This window comes from Capra hircus, chromosome 17 (genome assembly GCF_001704415.2).
Source record: "Capra hircus breed San Clemente chromosome 17, ASM170441v1, whole genome shotgun sequence".
Taxonomy (NCBI): domain Eukaryota; kingdom Metazoa; phylum Chordata; class Mammalia; order Artiodactyla; family Bovidae; genus Capra; species Capra hircus.
Window position 1 is genome coordinate 53,158,442 of NC_030824.1, and position 16,098 is coordinate 53,174,539.

General features: G+C 45.7%; 1 protein-coding gene across 1 annotated transcript in view; it reads right to left on the reverse strand.

Annotated features, from left to right (window-relative positions):
• Positions 1 to 16,098, reverse strand: part of MAML3 (mastermind like transcriptional coactivator 3) — a 450,336-nt gene that overhangs the window by 177,334 nt on the left and 256,904 nt on the right. The window contains exon 2 of the mRNA XM_018061556.1: positions 1,547 to 3,070. Within this exon, the coding sequence (XP_017917045.1) occupies positions 1,547 to 3,070 (1,524 nt within the window). The remainder of the gene's footprint in view (positions 1 to 1,546; positions 3,071 to 16,098) is intronic.

The following is a 16,098-nucleotide window of genomic DNA, read 5'->3' on the forward strand; positions in this document are numbered from 1 at the left end:
TGCACGCTTCAGAACGTAACACTAAAATGTATCAAATGCTGCATTTTCCAATAGTATAGTTTTAATGAAACCAGGACAAAACAAAAAAGTTCCCATTTCAAGGATGTTTTTCACCAGCCACTGATGGCGGTTTATGTCAACCAAGCTACATTTTTATTTCTCCAGACAGAATTTCTTTAGAGCTGGTTGGCATGTGCAGACAAGAAACCACTGTGGGGCTTTGGATTGGAAGTGCTGTGAAGGACAAGCATCAAGCCACAGAGCTCAGGCCTGTCTCTGCAGGCCAGCACCACCCTCAGCCCTGCAGTCTCCATCAAGCTTGGGGAGGTGGGGTGGGGGTGGGGTGGAACATACCAGGAGAGGCAGACACAAACAGCGCCCAGTGATGCAAGATCTGCCCGCCTTAATTCCCGGTGTTTCTAAAGCATCCCACTGTGGATGCGTATCCAAGTGCTAGTTAAGACCTGTTTGCACACGAGGGCCCCTAAAGCAAAGACTTTTCTGCAAAATCTCTAACTGCCATCAAGCGTGGGCGTCCAGAGAGGACCAGAGCACAGAACTGTGCCTCCACAATTCACATCAACTGGCAATAAAATGATGGCTTATGAAGTCACCCACGTAGGGGTAAGGTCAGTAGGATGGTGCTTTTTCCCACTTCTTCTCCCCTTTGAGGCAGATAACATGTTAAATTAAAGGAGTGTTGGCTGCTGGCCACATTGATCAGGGTGAGGAGGGAGTTGATGCTTGTCAATGAGTATTCATTCACTCCCCAGTGGTTGCCACTCACTCTTACCATGGATCCCTACACCTGAAAACCATGATACCATGAAGAAAGACAGCAGGAAAGAGGAGACTTGGACACAGCACTAACAGACCATCATCATCAAACTCTCCTGAACGATAGCTGACGAATCGGAGATGGTTTTAGTACACTCTCAAGTCACAAGGTGGAAACAGCCGCTCAGTGCGTTTGTATAGCAACAAGTATTGACACGCTGCACAGTCCTACAAAAATCTATCCTCCACTTCACTTTGAAAACACAGAAAATGCTCCCACCTTTGACTATCCAGAACCCAAATTTCCATAATTCATAATACAGGGAAGACAGGCTGAGCTTGTTCGGGACCTCATAAGACGGCTGTAGAGATCCCGAAAGGCTCCGACCCTCCCGCCTCCCCAGTCTTGGACCACACATGACCTGGGAGAGAACTACAGGAGAAGCAACACGCTGTGACACGTGACCTCTACAGCCGCCCACCCAGTGAGCATTTCACGCCATTTTTGGTTTCTTATCTGCCGGCCAGAATAAAAGAAGTTTGATCCCCAGGCATTCAAACACAGGAAAGTATGCTCTGCCACCTTGTCCCATGTCTTAGAAAGAAGAGAAGAAAAACCCTCAACAAACCTAGTAACAACACGAGGATGTGTAGGAAGGATGTCTGAAGGTAATGAACCCCCTTATGGCAGAAGCAAGGAGAGCATCGCATGTCGACAGTCTGAAACGCACCCCGAGAGCATCTCCAAGTGCCTCGCTCTCACACTTACCGGACCGTGGGATGGCAGCGCCGGGTAAGCCATGGGCTGACTCATCACTCCCTTCTGCTTGATGAGGAGCACGCGCTTCTGGTCCTCACTTAGGTGTGCCCTGGGGGCCTGGAGCTGAGGTGGGGGCTGCTGCGGGGGCTGCGGTTGCGGGGGCTGCTGCTGGATGTAGGGCGTGAGGGGGGTTTTGTTGGGATTGGCCATCGGGGGCGTCATCCTCTGACTCAAGTCGGCATTAAAGTGGGTCAGAGGCTTAGTGTTGCCATAAGTCAGAATATTGTGCTGTTTGTTTAAGGAGTTTGTACCCATGTTATTTGGCTGCTGATTGATCATATTCAGGTGATTCTGAGGGAGGTAGTTATTCATTGTCGTCTTCTGCAGGTTGTTGGCCATGGGAGGCACTATAGGATTTTGGTTGTTAAAGGCTTGGGGGTACATCATGGGGCTATTTGGTTTTTCCGCCGGGAAAGCTGCTCCGTAGGGACTGGATGGAGGCCCTAAGGGAGACCAACTGGAAGTCTGATTTGAGTGCTGCTGCTGCTGCTGCTGCATGAGTTTGGCCCTTTGCTGCTGCTGCGCGGCCATCTGCTTGAGCTGCTCGGCAGGGGACAGGTCAGAGCCGGGCACGGCCCCGGGGCCCGAGCCCGCAGCGGCCACCGGCACGGCTGCGGGATTAAGGAGATAACCATTTCCGGGCCGAGACGGAGCCTGGCCCGGCGTGTGAGCTGGGTTCGGAGTTTGAGGGGACGGGACCGCACAGTTCGCTGGGGAGCTGGCAGGGTTGGGCGCCACGGGAGTGGTGGCCACAGAAGGTAAGTTGGTGGCCGTGGAGACGGTGGAGAAGGGAGGACCCGAAGAAGAAGGCCTGGCCTGGGGGGAGCCCAGAGAGACGTGCGCGAAGGGAGAGTGAGACGGGTCGCTCTTCACGCTGGCGCTCTCCTGGGACAGCGGGGTCTCTGTGGCCGGTTGCGAGAATTCCGGCTCCTTCTTCTCTTCAAAGTCTTCATTGAACAGGTCCTGTATGTCGTCTTCAGGAACAGTGTTGGCCAGTTCATCTATTAACTCCTGCCACTCCTGATCGTTCAGGTTAATGTCTGAGAACAGCTTGTTCTGATTGGAAAGAGAGGTTTCTGATGTGTCTATGCAAGTAGGGTCGTCGAGAGGTTCCTGTTTGAGATCTTTGCTCTGCAAGATGGTGAAGCTGTCCTCCAGGTCATTGCAACCATTCACAGGAAGTTTAAGTTCTGGGAGTCTCCCATTCTTACTCAAGTCTTCCAGAAGCCCAGGAGTGTGAGTCCCACTATTCTGCAAAGGCAAAGAAGGCTTCAGGTCAAGTTGGTGAAGCGGAGAAGCTGAAGGCAGTGGCATGTTGTTGGGTAAATTGTTGATGGCTTCCATCCCCGTGGGAATGTCCTTTCGTATCCGCTTGCTAGTTGGAGAAAAGCTTCCATCGCAAGCCCCATTCTGCTGGTCTCCATTAAGTGGTGATCGGGCTCCTTCCAACTTCCTTTTCACAGTCTCTTGGAGCTGCAAAAGAAACAGGAAAGAGAATGACTAAATGCCCAAGTCACAACTGACTCTTCAAGCATGGCGGTATGCATCGCTATGAACGATTTATTAAGTTATTTAGAACATATCAGAAAGATGTTATGTATCTAATTTCGAAACTGCCCAGCCTTCGATTCAAATTCTTTGCAAAGAGCTTTTATCCAAAAGCAGACTTCACAGGACTAAGAGATAGTAAGCAAACCAAAGATTGAAGGGTGGAACAAAAGAAGGAAGCAGGCAATCAACGCTTGTCTTACTGGGAAGAATCATCTAGGAATATTTTTCAAATGAATGCTACATGTGAGACTGGGGCCAAAATGTGCCATACTCAAGAAAGGTGTTGATACCTATCTTAAATTTTTGTCACAGCTTAACTGAGAACATCAAGGAATTAACAATACTACAAAGCACACTGAAAATCCTTGAAGAATATGGCTTTTAACACATTTACTGATTAGCACAGAAATGAAGATTAATGGTTAACATAACCCCAAACTTCTTTTTGGTTCTTATTGTACTTGACCTGCCAGCATCTCATGACATAGCAGCCTGCTCTGTTCTAAAAGCAGGCATGATCACACTTTCCTGGATTTCCTTCTTTCTTCCCATCTGCTTGTTCTCTTTTGTATTCTTTCTCCTAAATGATGGCATTCTTTGTTGTTTGGTCTTAAGCTTCCTTTTGCCTCCAGGGCGCTGTACCTGTGGTTTTCTTCTCTTGGAAAACACTCCTCCCCTCTCTCTCCCCTTCCCCGGTGATGGCTACTCATCTTCCTGGTTGTATCTTAGATTTCACTTCCTCCAGAAAATCTCTCACATCCCCACCCCACCCCAATTACAATAGGTACCTCTTTTCACCCACCTGTACTGGGTTGGAAATTCTGGAATAAGTTTTTCCAAGCAACCTCTCCTTCCCCATCATAGGTTTCACTGTACACTGGGACAATTGCTTAAGTGTCTATTTAGCAAGCTCCAAGAAGGTCAGGGCTATGGCTGACTTGCTTACTATGCATTTGTGGGGTTGCAGATAGTGTTCAGTTCAGGTTCATAGCAGTGGTTAACAGGTGACAGCAAAGATGAATGATTCTATTGTCTAATTCACAGGTGCTGAAGGAGGTGAGTTTGGATCCGAGCAGGAGGCAACCCCACTGACGTGAAGGAATGCTTGACTTTGAACTTCTACATTCCTGGTAACGGGATATCTAACCCTGGAGAGTGCTGTGTCTGTTTAACTGGACTTATCTGCAAAGTCCAGTTAAGAAAAGTCTTGCTAACTGTGGATTTAGTAAGTATAAACCTAATTCACCTGTCTGTCCCTTTCCTTTTTGCCAGAAAGGGCCAGTCCACAGGGCTCTAGTGAAGGAGGCTGACACAGAGGAGATCATGGGGAAACACCTGCTGCATGATGACAACAGGAAGACACGGTTGGGTTAGGAGGAGGCTCTAGTAACTTTGCAGAGTTGAAGGCACAAGGCAGAGAGACCTGGGGAGGGGAGTGGGAAGCAGAGCAGCCCTGACCCGGGCCCTCTCCAATTCGTGGCAGAGCATCCCAGGATTGAGGCAAGAGAGGGACAGTCTTCCCTCTGCCCCCCCCACCCCCCACACACAGGGAGGCACACATGTAATAAAACCAACCTGGAGTTGCCATGAGGGGTTCTAAGAAGTGCCACTTTATTGCTATCATCTCATAAGTAGAGAATTCCATTTTAAAAGGAAACAGAAGAGGTCTTTAAGTAAAAATCCAGTCTAACCTTTGCTCCAACATTTTCCTTTTTGAATCACACCACCAAACATTCTATAGTTGCTTGGTAGACACTCCTGAATTGCTTGATATCAGGCCATAACTAAGACACACTGGAATTTGACTTCAAAGAAGATACTGACTTCATCTGTTGTACAAGGCAGAAACTTCGAGAAAACGAAGCTATTTATTGAACAAACCGGGAAACAGTGGTTCTGACCTTAGGTATGGCAGACACTTGAATGTAGCTCCAACACATAGCGGCAAGGTCAGAAATGACAGGTGCAGAATTTAAAGTAAAACTTGGGCCCTCAGCACTTCTTGAGGGGATGTTAACCTTAAAAAAGTAAGCACTTGTCTTAAAGATGAGGGCTTCCCAGGTGGCTCAGTGGTAAAGGAGCCATCTGCCAATGGAGGAGAGCAGGTTCAACCCCTGGGTTGGGAAGATAACTTGGAGAAAGAAATGGTAACCCAGTCCAGTATTCTTGCTTGGAAAATCCCATGGACAGAGGAGCCGGTGGGATAACAGTTCATGGGGTCACAAAGACTTGGACACAACTTAGGGACTAAAAAACAACAGCAACTTAAAAATGAACCTGACTTTATTTTTAAAGGTACAGATCCAGGATTCTGTTCTAGGCCATGAAATGGACAGGGCAGGATGGAGAAATGAAGACAAATGCTTTATTTATTCCTCTGGGAATAGTGGCGACTGAGACCATGGAGACAGACAAGTCTGGCTGGGAACCCCAAGGCTCACCTCTTACCAGCAGAGCAGGCCTGACGGGGGGCGGCCGGGAGCGGGGCGGTGGGTGAGGCAGAACATGGCAAAAACATAGAAACAGCCTTGTTGGCCTTGGAATCAGAATGTCTGGCTTCAACCCCTAGAACCCCCTCTAGGAGTTAATATGTATAAATATTATCTGGTACTCAATAAATATTAGCTATGATTGCCCTCTGAGCATCCCTGGTGGCTCAGATGGTAAAGAATCAGCCTGCAGTGCGGGAGACTAGGTTCTATCCCTGGGTTGGGAAGATCCCCTGGAAGAGGGCATGGCAACCCCCTCCAGTAGTCTTGCCTGGAAAAGCCCCGTGGACAGAGGAGCCTGGCAAGCTACCATCCGTGGGGTCACAAATACTAGGAAAGAACTGAGCGACTAAGCACACACAGGATGCCCTCCATTAGAAAATGAGTTAGAGGGACTTCCTGGTGGTCCAGTGGTTAAGAATCCACCCACCAATGCAGGGGGCACAGGTATGATCCCTGGCCTGGGAAGAGCCCACATGCCGAGAGGCAACTAAGTCCACGACCACAACTGCTGAGCCCGTGCTCTGGAGCTTGCAAGTCACAACGAGAGAAGCCACTGCAATGAGAAGCCTGTGCACTGCAAGGAAGAGCAGACCGCACCGCAACCAGAGAAAGCCTGTGCGCAATGCAGACCCAGCGCAGCCATACATACATAATTAACAAAACAGACTTACATGAAGGTAGGGGTTTTTCTGCTTCTTCCCACTACTGGACCCCCAGTGGCTCACAGTATATACTCAATAAATACATGTCAAATGAATGAATCCTGGAAAACTTAAACTCTCTTAAACTTTGGTTTCTTCATCTGCAAAATGGGTCAATAATACCTAGATCATACAGTTAACTGTGAGGATGAACTTAAATGAAATAAAATGGAAAGCACTTAGTTTCATGCCTGGTATCCTGTAAGCACCCACTAAGCCTTAGCTATTATTATCTTAAATATGTGATTTAAAAGTTTTTAAAAAAAATGCAGTGATACCCACTGAAACAACTGCAACTTAGTTTCTGAATCTCTAAATACATATAGGTACAATAATATATTTTTGTTCTCTAGCTTGCAATAGCCTAACGTTTTCCAAGCATCCTGTATAACTTTTTAAATATAAACAACAAAAATCAAATTTGCAATTCAAGCCTGAGTCCAAGTGCTAATGCATTCGTGTCCTAGATTGTAGAACAGCGCTGCATGGTTGGGGCTCAAATCAAATACATTTCCAGGATGTGACCCGAATGAAGCTACTGAGTATTTCCTTTTCCTTGAGGGCCTAGAGTTCCCCACTGCTGGCCCTTTTAAGCCAAATCTTGACATATATTTCCTGTACCAGAATTGGGAATGGAAGAAAGATATTATAGAAGAAACATGTTACAGTTTTTCTTTTGTTGCTGTTCAGTCACTCAGTTGTGTCCGACTCTTTGTAACCCCATGGACTGCAGACGCCAGGCTTCCCTGTCCTTCACTATCTCCTGGAGCTTGCTCAAACGCATGTCCATTGACTTGGTGATGCTATCTGACCATTGGTCCTCTACTGCCCCCTTCTCCTTTCATCTTCAATCTTTCCCAGCATGAGGGTTTTAGTTGTGTCCAGAACAGCAGCGCCATCTTAGCACCCCTCCTGTGCCTCATCTTTGCTAGACAGCAGGGTGGACTGAGAGTGTCTGACTCCCTCCTTCTGTCCCTCTTGGGGGATGGAAGGAGAGTGGGCAGGAGGAGATAGGACCTGCAGGCTGAGGAACTCGCAAGCAGCAACTCTCCTGCTCACAACTGCCTACACATGGAAATGTCCTGGGGACTCCCCACACCCCAGACTCAGGTCAGGGTCTCCTCCCTACTAACCTTATCTCAGGAAATCCCTGGGGAAACCATGGGAACAGTGAGAGCCTTTATTTTCTTGGGTTCCACAATCACTGCAGATGGTGACTGCAGCCATGAAATTAAAAGACGCTTGCTCCTTGGAAGAAAAGCTACGATCAACCTAGACAGCATATTACAAAGCAGAGACATTACTTTGCTGACAAAGATCCGTCTAGTCAAAGCTATGGTTTTTCCAGTAGTCATGTATGGATATGAGGGTTGGACCATAAGAAAGCCGAGTGCCGAAGAATTGATGCTTTTGAACTGTGGTGCTGGAGAAGACTCTTGAGAGTCCCTTGGACAGCAAGGAGATCAAACCAGTCCATCCTAAGGGAAATATTCATTGAAAGGATTGATGCCTAAGCTGAAGTTTCAATATTTTGTCCACCTGATGTAAAGAACCAACTCATTGGAAAATACCCTGATGCTGGGAAAGATTGAAGGCAGGAGGAGAAGGGGACGACAGAGGATGAGATGGTTGGATGGCATCACTGACTCAATGGACATGAGTTTGAGCAAGCTCTGGGAGTTGGTGATGGACAGGGAATCGTGGTGTGCTTCAGTCCATGGGGTTGCAAAGAGTTGGACGTGCCTGAGTGACTGAACTAAACTAAACTAAGTCCCTGGTCCTGCTTCCCAAAGATGGAAGCCTCTTGATATGATTTGTGCCCTCATGGAAGAATCACAGGAGCTCTTCACCGAGCGTCGGGTTCCTTGTTCCACTATTCTTGTTTTATTACATGTACACATTTCCTCCCATTTAGGGACACTGCGGGGCCCGGAGCTGAAGTCATCCACTGCTGTGACAGTGGGGGTCTCTCGTGTGTCAGTTACTCTGAAGGCGACAAATCCTCCTCCACAGTGATTCCAGCACTGGGCTCTTGCCTACAGTGTGGCCTGATAGCTGCATTTCTGTGAAACTCTGTGTGTATGCGTGTGTGTGATAGAGTTGAAACGGGGAGAGACAGAATGGTGTGGGATCAGTGATATGACATCCAAACCAGTAGTAATAAGAACAGCGAAGCCTTTGGGGTTATAAAGCGCTTTTATGCAGGATCATATATTATCCACATAGCAAACCTCTGGGGAAGGTCATGCATGTGCTGGTCTGATGGCTTTACAGGAGGTGAAATGGAGAGGGCGGATGATACCCAGAACAAGGAGGAAGATGGCTGAGATGACCGGACCTCTGCTGACATTTCCAGCAGATTCTAAACGGTGCATGAGAAAGATATTCTTTCTTCCTGTAGACTTTTAGCAGTGCCAGGATGCTACACAAAACAAAACAAAAAAACAAAACTCAACTCTTATTGACTGTCCCTGACTTTGCATGAAATTGAGGAGGATCTGGGAGCTTGGAATAAAAATGATGATCCTGCTATTAAGATGATGAAGATTTTAAGATGGAAGATATTGGGGTAACCATCAGATTCCTGTCTCCTTTTCCTACAGAGTCTAAAAGGTGGGAAGGATTCATTCGAACCACCTTACAGAGGAGGACATTAGGCATAGTGAGATTAGCACTGTGTCCCAGATTATAGTGCCTGGGGTGGGGGGGTAAGGTGGGGCATTCAGTTCAGTTCAGTTCAGTCGTTCAGTCGTGTCCAGCTTTGTGCGACCCCATGAATCGCAGCATGCCAGGCCTCCCTGTCCATCACCAACTCCCAGAGTTCACTCAGATTCACGTCCATCGAGTCAGTGATGCCATCCAGCCATCCCATCCTCTGTCGTCCCCTTCTCTTCCTGCCCCCAATCCCTCTCAGCATCAGAGTCTTTTCCAATGAGTCAACTCTTCTCATGAGGTGGCCAAAGTATTGGAGTTTCAGCTTTAGCATCAGTCCTTCCAATGAACACCCAGGGCCGATCTCCTTCAGAATGGACTGGTTGGATCTCCTTGCAGTCCAAGGGACTCTCAAGAGTCTTCTCCAATACTACAGTTCAAAAGCATCAATTCTTCGGTGCTCAGCTTTCTTCACAGTCCATCCATACCTGACCACTGGAAAAACCATAGCCTTGACTAGACGGACCTTTGTTGGCAAAGTAATGTCTCTGCTTTTCAATATGCTATCTCAACCTGGATTCAAATTCAGACTCAGGTGACTGCATAAGCACTTCCCCTCATGCAGGTGGTGAAGCACAGCCATGCCTTCATCAGTGACCCTGGGACCCAACGCTAATCATGATAAAGTGTTTTCAGACATTTTCAGGACTCGTCCTTATTCCACCTTCTCCTCACCACCTAAAGCCAACTGCACCTCAAGGACATCTGTTCTTATCACTGGCGATTTTTATCTTAATAAAAGATTTTTATCTCTTCTTCCACTCCCAACGCCACTCCCTTAGTTCAGATCATCAACACTGCTCTTGTGATTTTGGCAGCAGCTCCTGACTAGCCTCTCTGCTCCAGTCTCGCCTCTTCTCCAGTTGATTCTCTCTGTTGTCTCTCTGTTGGGGCTGTGATTTTTCCTTATAAAATGTGAACCCATTCTTCACTTGCAGCTCCTCTGGAGCTATCTGCTGTCATCAGCATCATCTCAGCCTCACACGACGGCCCCCCACAACTTGATCTTTACCACTGCCTGCCTCTCCAGTCTCAGCTATCACCTTGAACCTTCTTCCCCCCTCTGGCCCTCCAACTCCAAGCAGATCGAAACCTTCAGCTCTGCTTAGTCATTTGCCATTCTCAGGACGCACGGTGTTTGCTGTCTGTCTCTCTGAGTCTTGGCATATGTCATACTCTCACCCAGCTTCTTCACCTGGCCAATTTTGTGTGTCCATCACCATGCAGTTTAGACATTATGTTTTATACAGTCTCTCATGACAGCTCCTCTGCACACGTCCTGATCTTGGAGACCACTGGGGTGCTTCCACAGCACCTAATACACATCATACCGTAACAGCTTGCCTTTTCCTTTATAAGATTGTAGGAATGAATGAAAGCTAGAAAGATTTCTCAAATAACCACCTTCAGTTTGTGTAACTGATCCCTAAAGCAGGCACTTGAAAATGTTGGCCTGTACAGTGTTTTAATGACAAGTAAGTATATGTATGATTTATTTTGGTTATTTTAAAAGTCTGGAAATGGCCCACAGACTGTCCCTTCCTTAAGATGTTGGAGAACTCTATGGGTCCAGGAAACCTATGTTGAGAACAACTTGAGAGCATATGAAGAGCATCATGGTGAGGAAAAGTGAATTTGAAACCCAGAGACTTTAGGTAACATTACCAGGTTCACAGGTTTTGACATGTTTGTGAACTCAAAATGCTGGATATTTTCATAGTTGAAAATTTTAAATTCCCTTACACAGGTTTCGAGTGGTTTTCACCCACCAACGTGCTCTTTCCAAGCAAAAGTGTAGGTGAACTTCCTTCTCCGAATAGTAGAGATATAAGTATACAAGAATTAAAGGTGAATTGCAGGTGCTATAAGTAATTTAGAGGCTCCAAGAGAATATTCTGGTTATTCTAATCTGCTCTGGTCAAACCAGAAGATGATTCACGGAATCAGTTTTCATATGGCTATTTTCTTCTCATTCTATCAGTAGATAATAAGCATATGAACACATGGATAAATCTGACTTGCTTATTTAATATATTTGATGAATGACCCAGAATATTCATGTGTGAGATATATTAATTAGTAGAATACAAATAGAGTGGAAAACATTTCCAGAACTGTCTTCTAGATTTCAGTGTCCTTAGAAAGGATCTTTTGAGATTTCTTTAGAGGTTCAGTTTTCTAGATCAGTGACTTTACAGTGACTTGGGAAGCTATTAAAAATGCAGGTTTACAGAATTGAAAGAGACACATGTACCCCAATGTTCATCGCAGCACTGTTTATAGTAGCCAGGACATGGAAACAATCTAGATGTCCATCAGCAGATGAATGGATAAGAAAGCTGTGGTACATATACACAATGGAGTATTACTCAGCCGTTAAAAAGAATTCATTTGAATCAGTTCTGATGAGATGGATGAAACTGGAGCCGATTATATAGAGTGAAGTAAGCCAGAAAGAAAAACACCAATACAGTATACTAACACATATATATGGAATTTAGGAAGATGGCAATGACGACCCTGTATGCAAGACAGGAAAAGAGACACAGATGTGTATAACGGACTTTTGGACTCAGAGGGAGAGGGAGAGGGTGGGATGATTTGGGAGAATGGCATTCTAACATGTATACTATCATGTAAGAATTGAATCGCCAGTCTATGTCTGACGCAGGGTGCAGCATGCTTGGGGCTGGTGCATGGGGATGACCTAGAGAGATGTTGTGGGGAGGGAGGTGGGAGGGGGGTTCATGTTTGGGAACGCATGTAAGAATTAAAGATTTTAAAATTTAAAAAATAAAAAACTAAAAAATAAATAAATAAATAAATAAAAATAAAAAAAATAAATGGAATAAGCAGGATAACTGGAACCAACAAAAAAAAAAAAAAAAAGCAGGTTTCTTGGTTCCACGTCCTCAGTGTGATTTTATCCCCCAAGGTGGGGCCCAGATTGGGACACAGACTGGTGCCACAAGCATTTAAAGAAACTTAATAAAAACCTCCGATTTCTCTGAGTTTCTCAGGTGTTAGAAGTTCCTATCTAGACTAACAATTCTGTCAGAGTCCTGAAATTCTGAAGTCATCCGTTTGATTAAAAATATATACGCACACAAACCTAATGAATGTCAGTATCAGATGGTCCTGGGAATCCCCTGGTACCCCATGGTTAGGACTCAGTGCCTCACTGCTGTGGGCCTGGGTTTGGTCCCTGGTCATGGAACTAAGGTCCCACAAGATACAGAGTGGCCAAAAAACACCCCAAAACAATAAACAAAAAAAAAAAACAGAAAGATATCATATGTTCCCGAGTTGACTGGTGATGCTCTGGGACAGCTCATACGCAAGATCAAGAAACAAAGCTCTAGATGGAGATATTTCCAAGCACAGGGGAGCTTGAGTCCTGTAGGAGCTTGCTGAATTTCTACAAGACTTTGCATGAAAATGTTTATTTTTTATATTTGAGGTTTCTCTGAGTAGGATAATATCCTAGATCATTTTCTCCCTTCATATTATACATACTTACCTTCATTTTCATTCCTCACGAACTGAGGGTGTGTTGTATGCCTGATGGGTGGGTTCATTCCCAGAACAAAGACCACGTCAGAAAGCGAATGTATGTCAGAGGTATGTTGAGAAAAGTCGAATATGTTTGTTTTACGGGAATCTACGTGAAGAGTCTACATGTCCAGATGGCATCATCAACTCAGTGGACATGAACAAACTCCAGGAGAAAGGGTAGGACAGGCAAGCATGGCGTGCTGCAGTCCACGTGGCTGCAAAGAGTTGGACATGACTTAGCAACCGAACAACAACAACGTGAAGGGTACAGCAACCCGCATAAAAAAGATAAATCTTATCATAACTTCTGAAATCCGCTTTGTCAGCCTTTACACTCCTCACATTATTTTAGAGAGAAAACAACTTTATTACCTAATAAAATTCATATGAGTTTAAATACAGACACACAGAAAATCTGCCTGAGAGCCCAGAGTTTAAAACCTCTACCTGTGATCATTCCAGGACACAGCTTCTTTGGACCTAATCAAGAGGAAAGGTGGGTCTTTGGAGGGGATGTCAGTTAAAAACCTGACATCCCCTCTGGTCCCAGTCCAGTTGTTGGGAGTCAGTGCTTTCAATGTCGTAGTTCAATCCTTGGTCTAGGAACTAAGATCCCACAAGGGCAGCACAGCCAAAAAAGAAAAAAAAAATCTGTGTTCTGAAATGCTCCAGGAAGAAATGGATCATCTTAAAAGTGGCCTCGCCCTCCCGGAAAGCATCTGAAACCTCAACTACATAGGCCCAAGGGAATGCTGGGGCATTGCTGAGCCCCCAGCTCAAAGGAAGAGGACCAGGCAGAACATTCTGGGAGACTTTGAGTTTAGCTTTAGAAACGACCATGATCTTTTACCTTTTTGCTATCATATATTGTATTGCTCAGTCACTCAGTCATATCCGATTCTTTGTAACCCCATGGACTGTAGCCCACCAGGCTCCTCTGACCCTGGAATTCTCCAGGCAGGAATACTGGGTGGGCAGCCATTTCCTTCTCCAGGGGATCTTAGTGACCCAGGGATCGAACTTGCATCTCCTGCATCGGCAGGTGGATTCTTTATCACCAGTGCCATCTGGGAAGCAAACTCTATTCCCAAATCATCTTAGATATGTACACACAAGAGTGGTGGTGCCCCTTTCCAGTGTTCGGAATGTGGATGCCCGCCTAATTCCAGCTGCAAGCCGCTAAATTAAGACAGTCTTTAAAAGCATTTTAAATCTTTTGTGTGTGGCTGCATTTTTAGGTACCCTTTTATCCTTCAGTTTTGCCTAAACTGCACCACCTGAACCCACAACAACACATTGAGAATGGGTCATAAAACATCAGCAGTGGCAGTCAAGGCCCTTAACACTGAGAAATGCCGAGTCCCAAGATGTCCTCAAATCTCCATATTTCCAAATACATGAATGTCGGTAGAGGCTCTTGGCTTTCTCTTGATTAAATAAATAACATATATTTTCACTGCAAGTCAGGTGAATTCTGTGTACTCTTTATATCTGAAGTAATGAAGTTTTTCACAAGCTCCATATATGTAGTTCAAATTGGTATTTCAGTGAATTTATTAACTTTGTTGAAACTGAGACTATCTCTGCAAATGCCAACTTTCAAATCTCCTCCCATAGTTTTCAATAGAAAGACCTAACTGGTAAGTTTCTATTAGAAAATCTGGCTCACTGAAGATATTCTAGTCCTTTAATCTTCTAATTGGTTGAGACCTTGCAATGTACCAGGCATCATGCTACATGCTTTATGTATATTGCTGGTGACGATAGTTTAGTCACTAAGTTGTGTCTGACTTTTTGTGATCCCATGGACTGTATAGCCCACCAGGCTCCTCTGTCCATGGAATTCTCCAGGCAAGAATACTGGAGTGGGTTGCCATTTCCTTCTCTGGGGGATCTTACCCAGCCAGGGATTGAACCCGGGTCTCCTGCATTGCAGACGGATTCTTCATCAATGGAGCCACCTAGGAAGCCCGATTGTTAATCCTCACAATACCCCTGTGGCGGAAGAGAGGTGGCCTCAGAGACTGTGGTCATTTGTCCCAGGACACACGGCAGAGCCTTACTTAGTTCCATCTGCCTCTCAAATCTGCATTTTCACCTACTGCACTGTTCTGCATCTGACAACTCCTGTCCTGATCAAACACGAGCAAACCTGGCTCAGAAATTCTGGGAAAATGTTTTCGACACTGGTGTCGTGACGGGCTAAGGAGGATGTGTTCACGTGTTTTGAGTCAGAGCTGCCTGATTCACAGAAAAGCATCGTGCTCCTCTATGAGGAAAGATGTTACTCTGCAAATTTAGCATGTGTTTGAGAAGTGATGATAGCTGTAGCCTTGAAAACTTCAGGAGGGAGCACATGTGTGCATCCCTTGGCAGCTTCCTTTGCTCAGTAGCTTTCTGTAGGAAAAGCTCCGCTGAGATCTGCAGTTGCCATCAGAATTCTACAGTCTGAACGCCGCACTGCTCTGTCTTTTCAGATACATAAACATGCACACACACACACACACACACACACACACACGACACTACATCTAAGGACAAGAAACAATTTCCTTAGGAATATCTCCCCCTAGAATGTCTTGCATACATTAGCTCCTCAAACACGCCTGTGTGCATGACCTTGTATTACAATCTGAAATTCCTAATGGGATTTTATTTAGAGCTGTAAAGAAATGACAGCAAAGGAGGTCGGGGAAGAAGAAGGGAAAACCGTAGGGAGGAAGAGGGCAAATGGAAAGATCAGATCTTATCTGCGTCCTTCACAGCTGGAGCCTTACACCGACAACACAGACTGAAGAACGGGCATGTTGGAACGAAGCGTGAGGTTTCAATCTGTTTATTTTCTGGGAGGAGGGAGGCAGCAGGAGAAGTACTTCAGGGAGGCTGAGCACTTTTCTCTCCCTTGGGTAGGAATCAAGAATATTTTTATTTCACTGTTTACTCAACATGTCCCTTCTTTCTAATGAGAAATTCTCCTTTTTGCATATAGCCCCTTCCAGGAGTACCTCCATCGCACTGATGTCCTGTCCCACCGCTCAAGGGATGCAAACAGCTCCCAGCGCCTGGTCCTGACACCGCTTTTGAATAAAAATCCAAGCATGTGTTTATCTCCCTTTGGAAAACAAAAGTATTGAAATAAGATCTCTGAGTCTGTTAAAAGCCTCTTGTTTCCCTCAACGAGGTCAGACATTGCTCTTCCTTGTGAGTTGGAGTTTACAGACAGCAAAGGAACAGAATTTTTCATCTCTCTCTCTCTCTCTCTCTCTCTCACACACACACACACACACACACACACCCCATCTCAGTGAGCAGACAGGACGTTATTCTTATTCCTGGATGGCGTCTGACTCCTACACCTCCCTTTCTAGCAGGTTTTTGCCCCAAAGCTGGAAGCTAAGGGCTCGCCTTCAGTTGCCAGCAAAGAGATCACCATTATTTATGTCTTCAGAGTAACTTTGTCCACAAATAGGGGACAAGGCAGAAAGAAGGA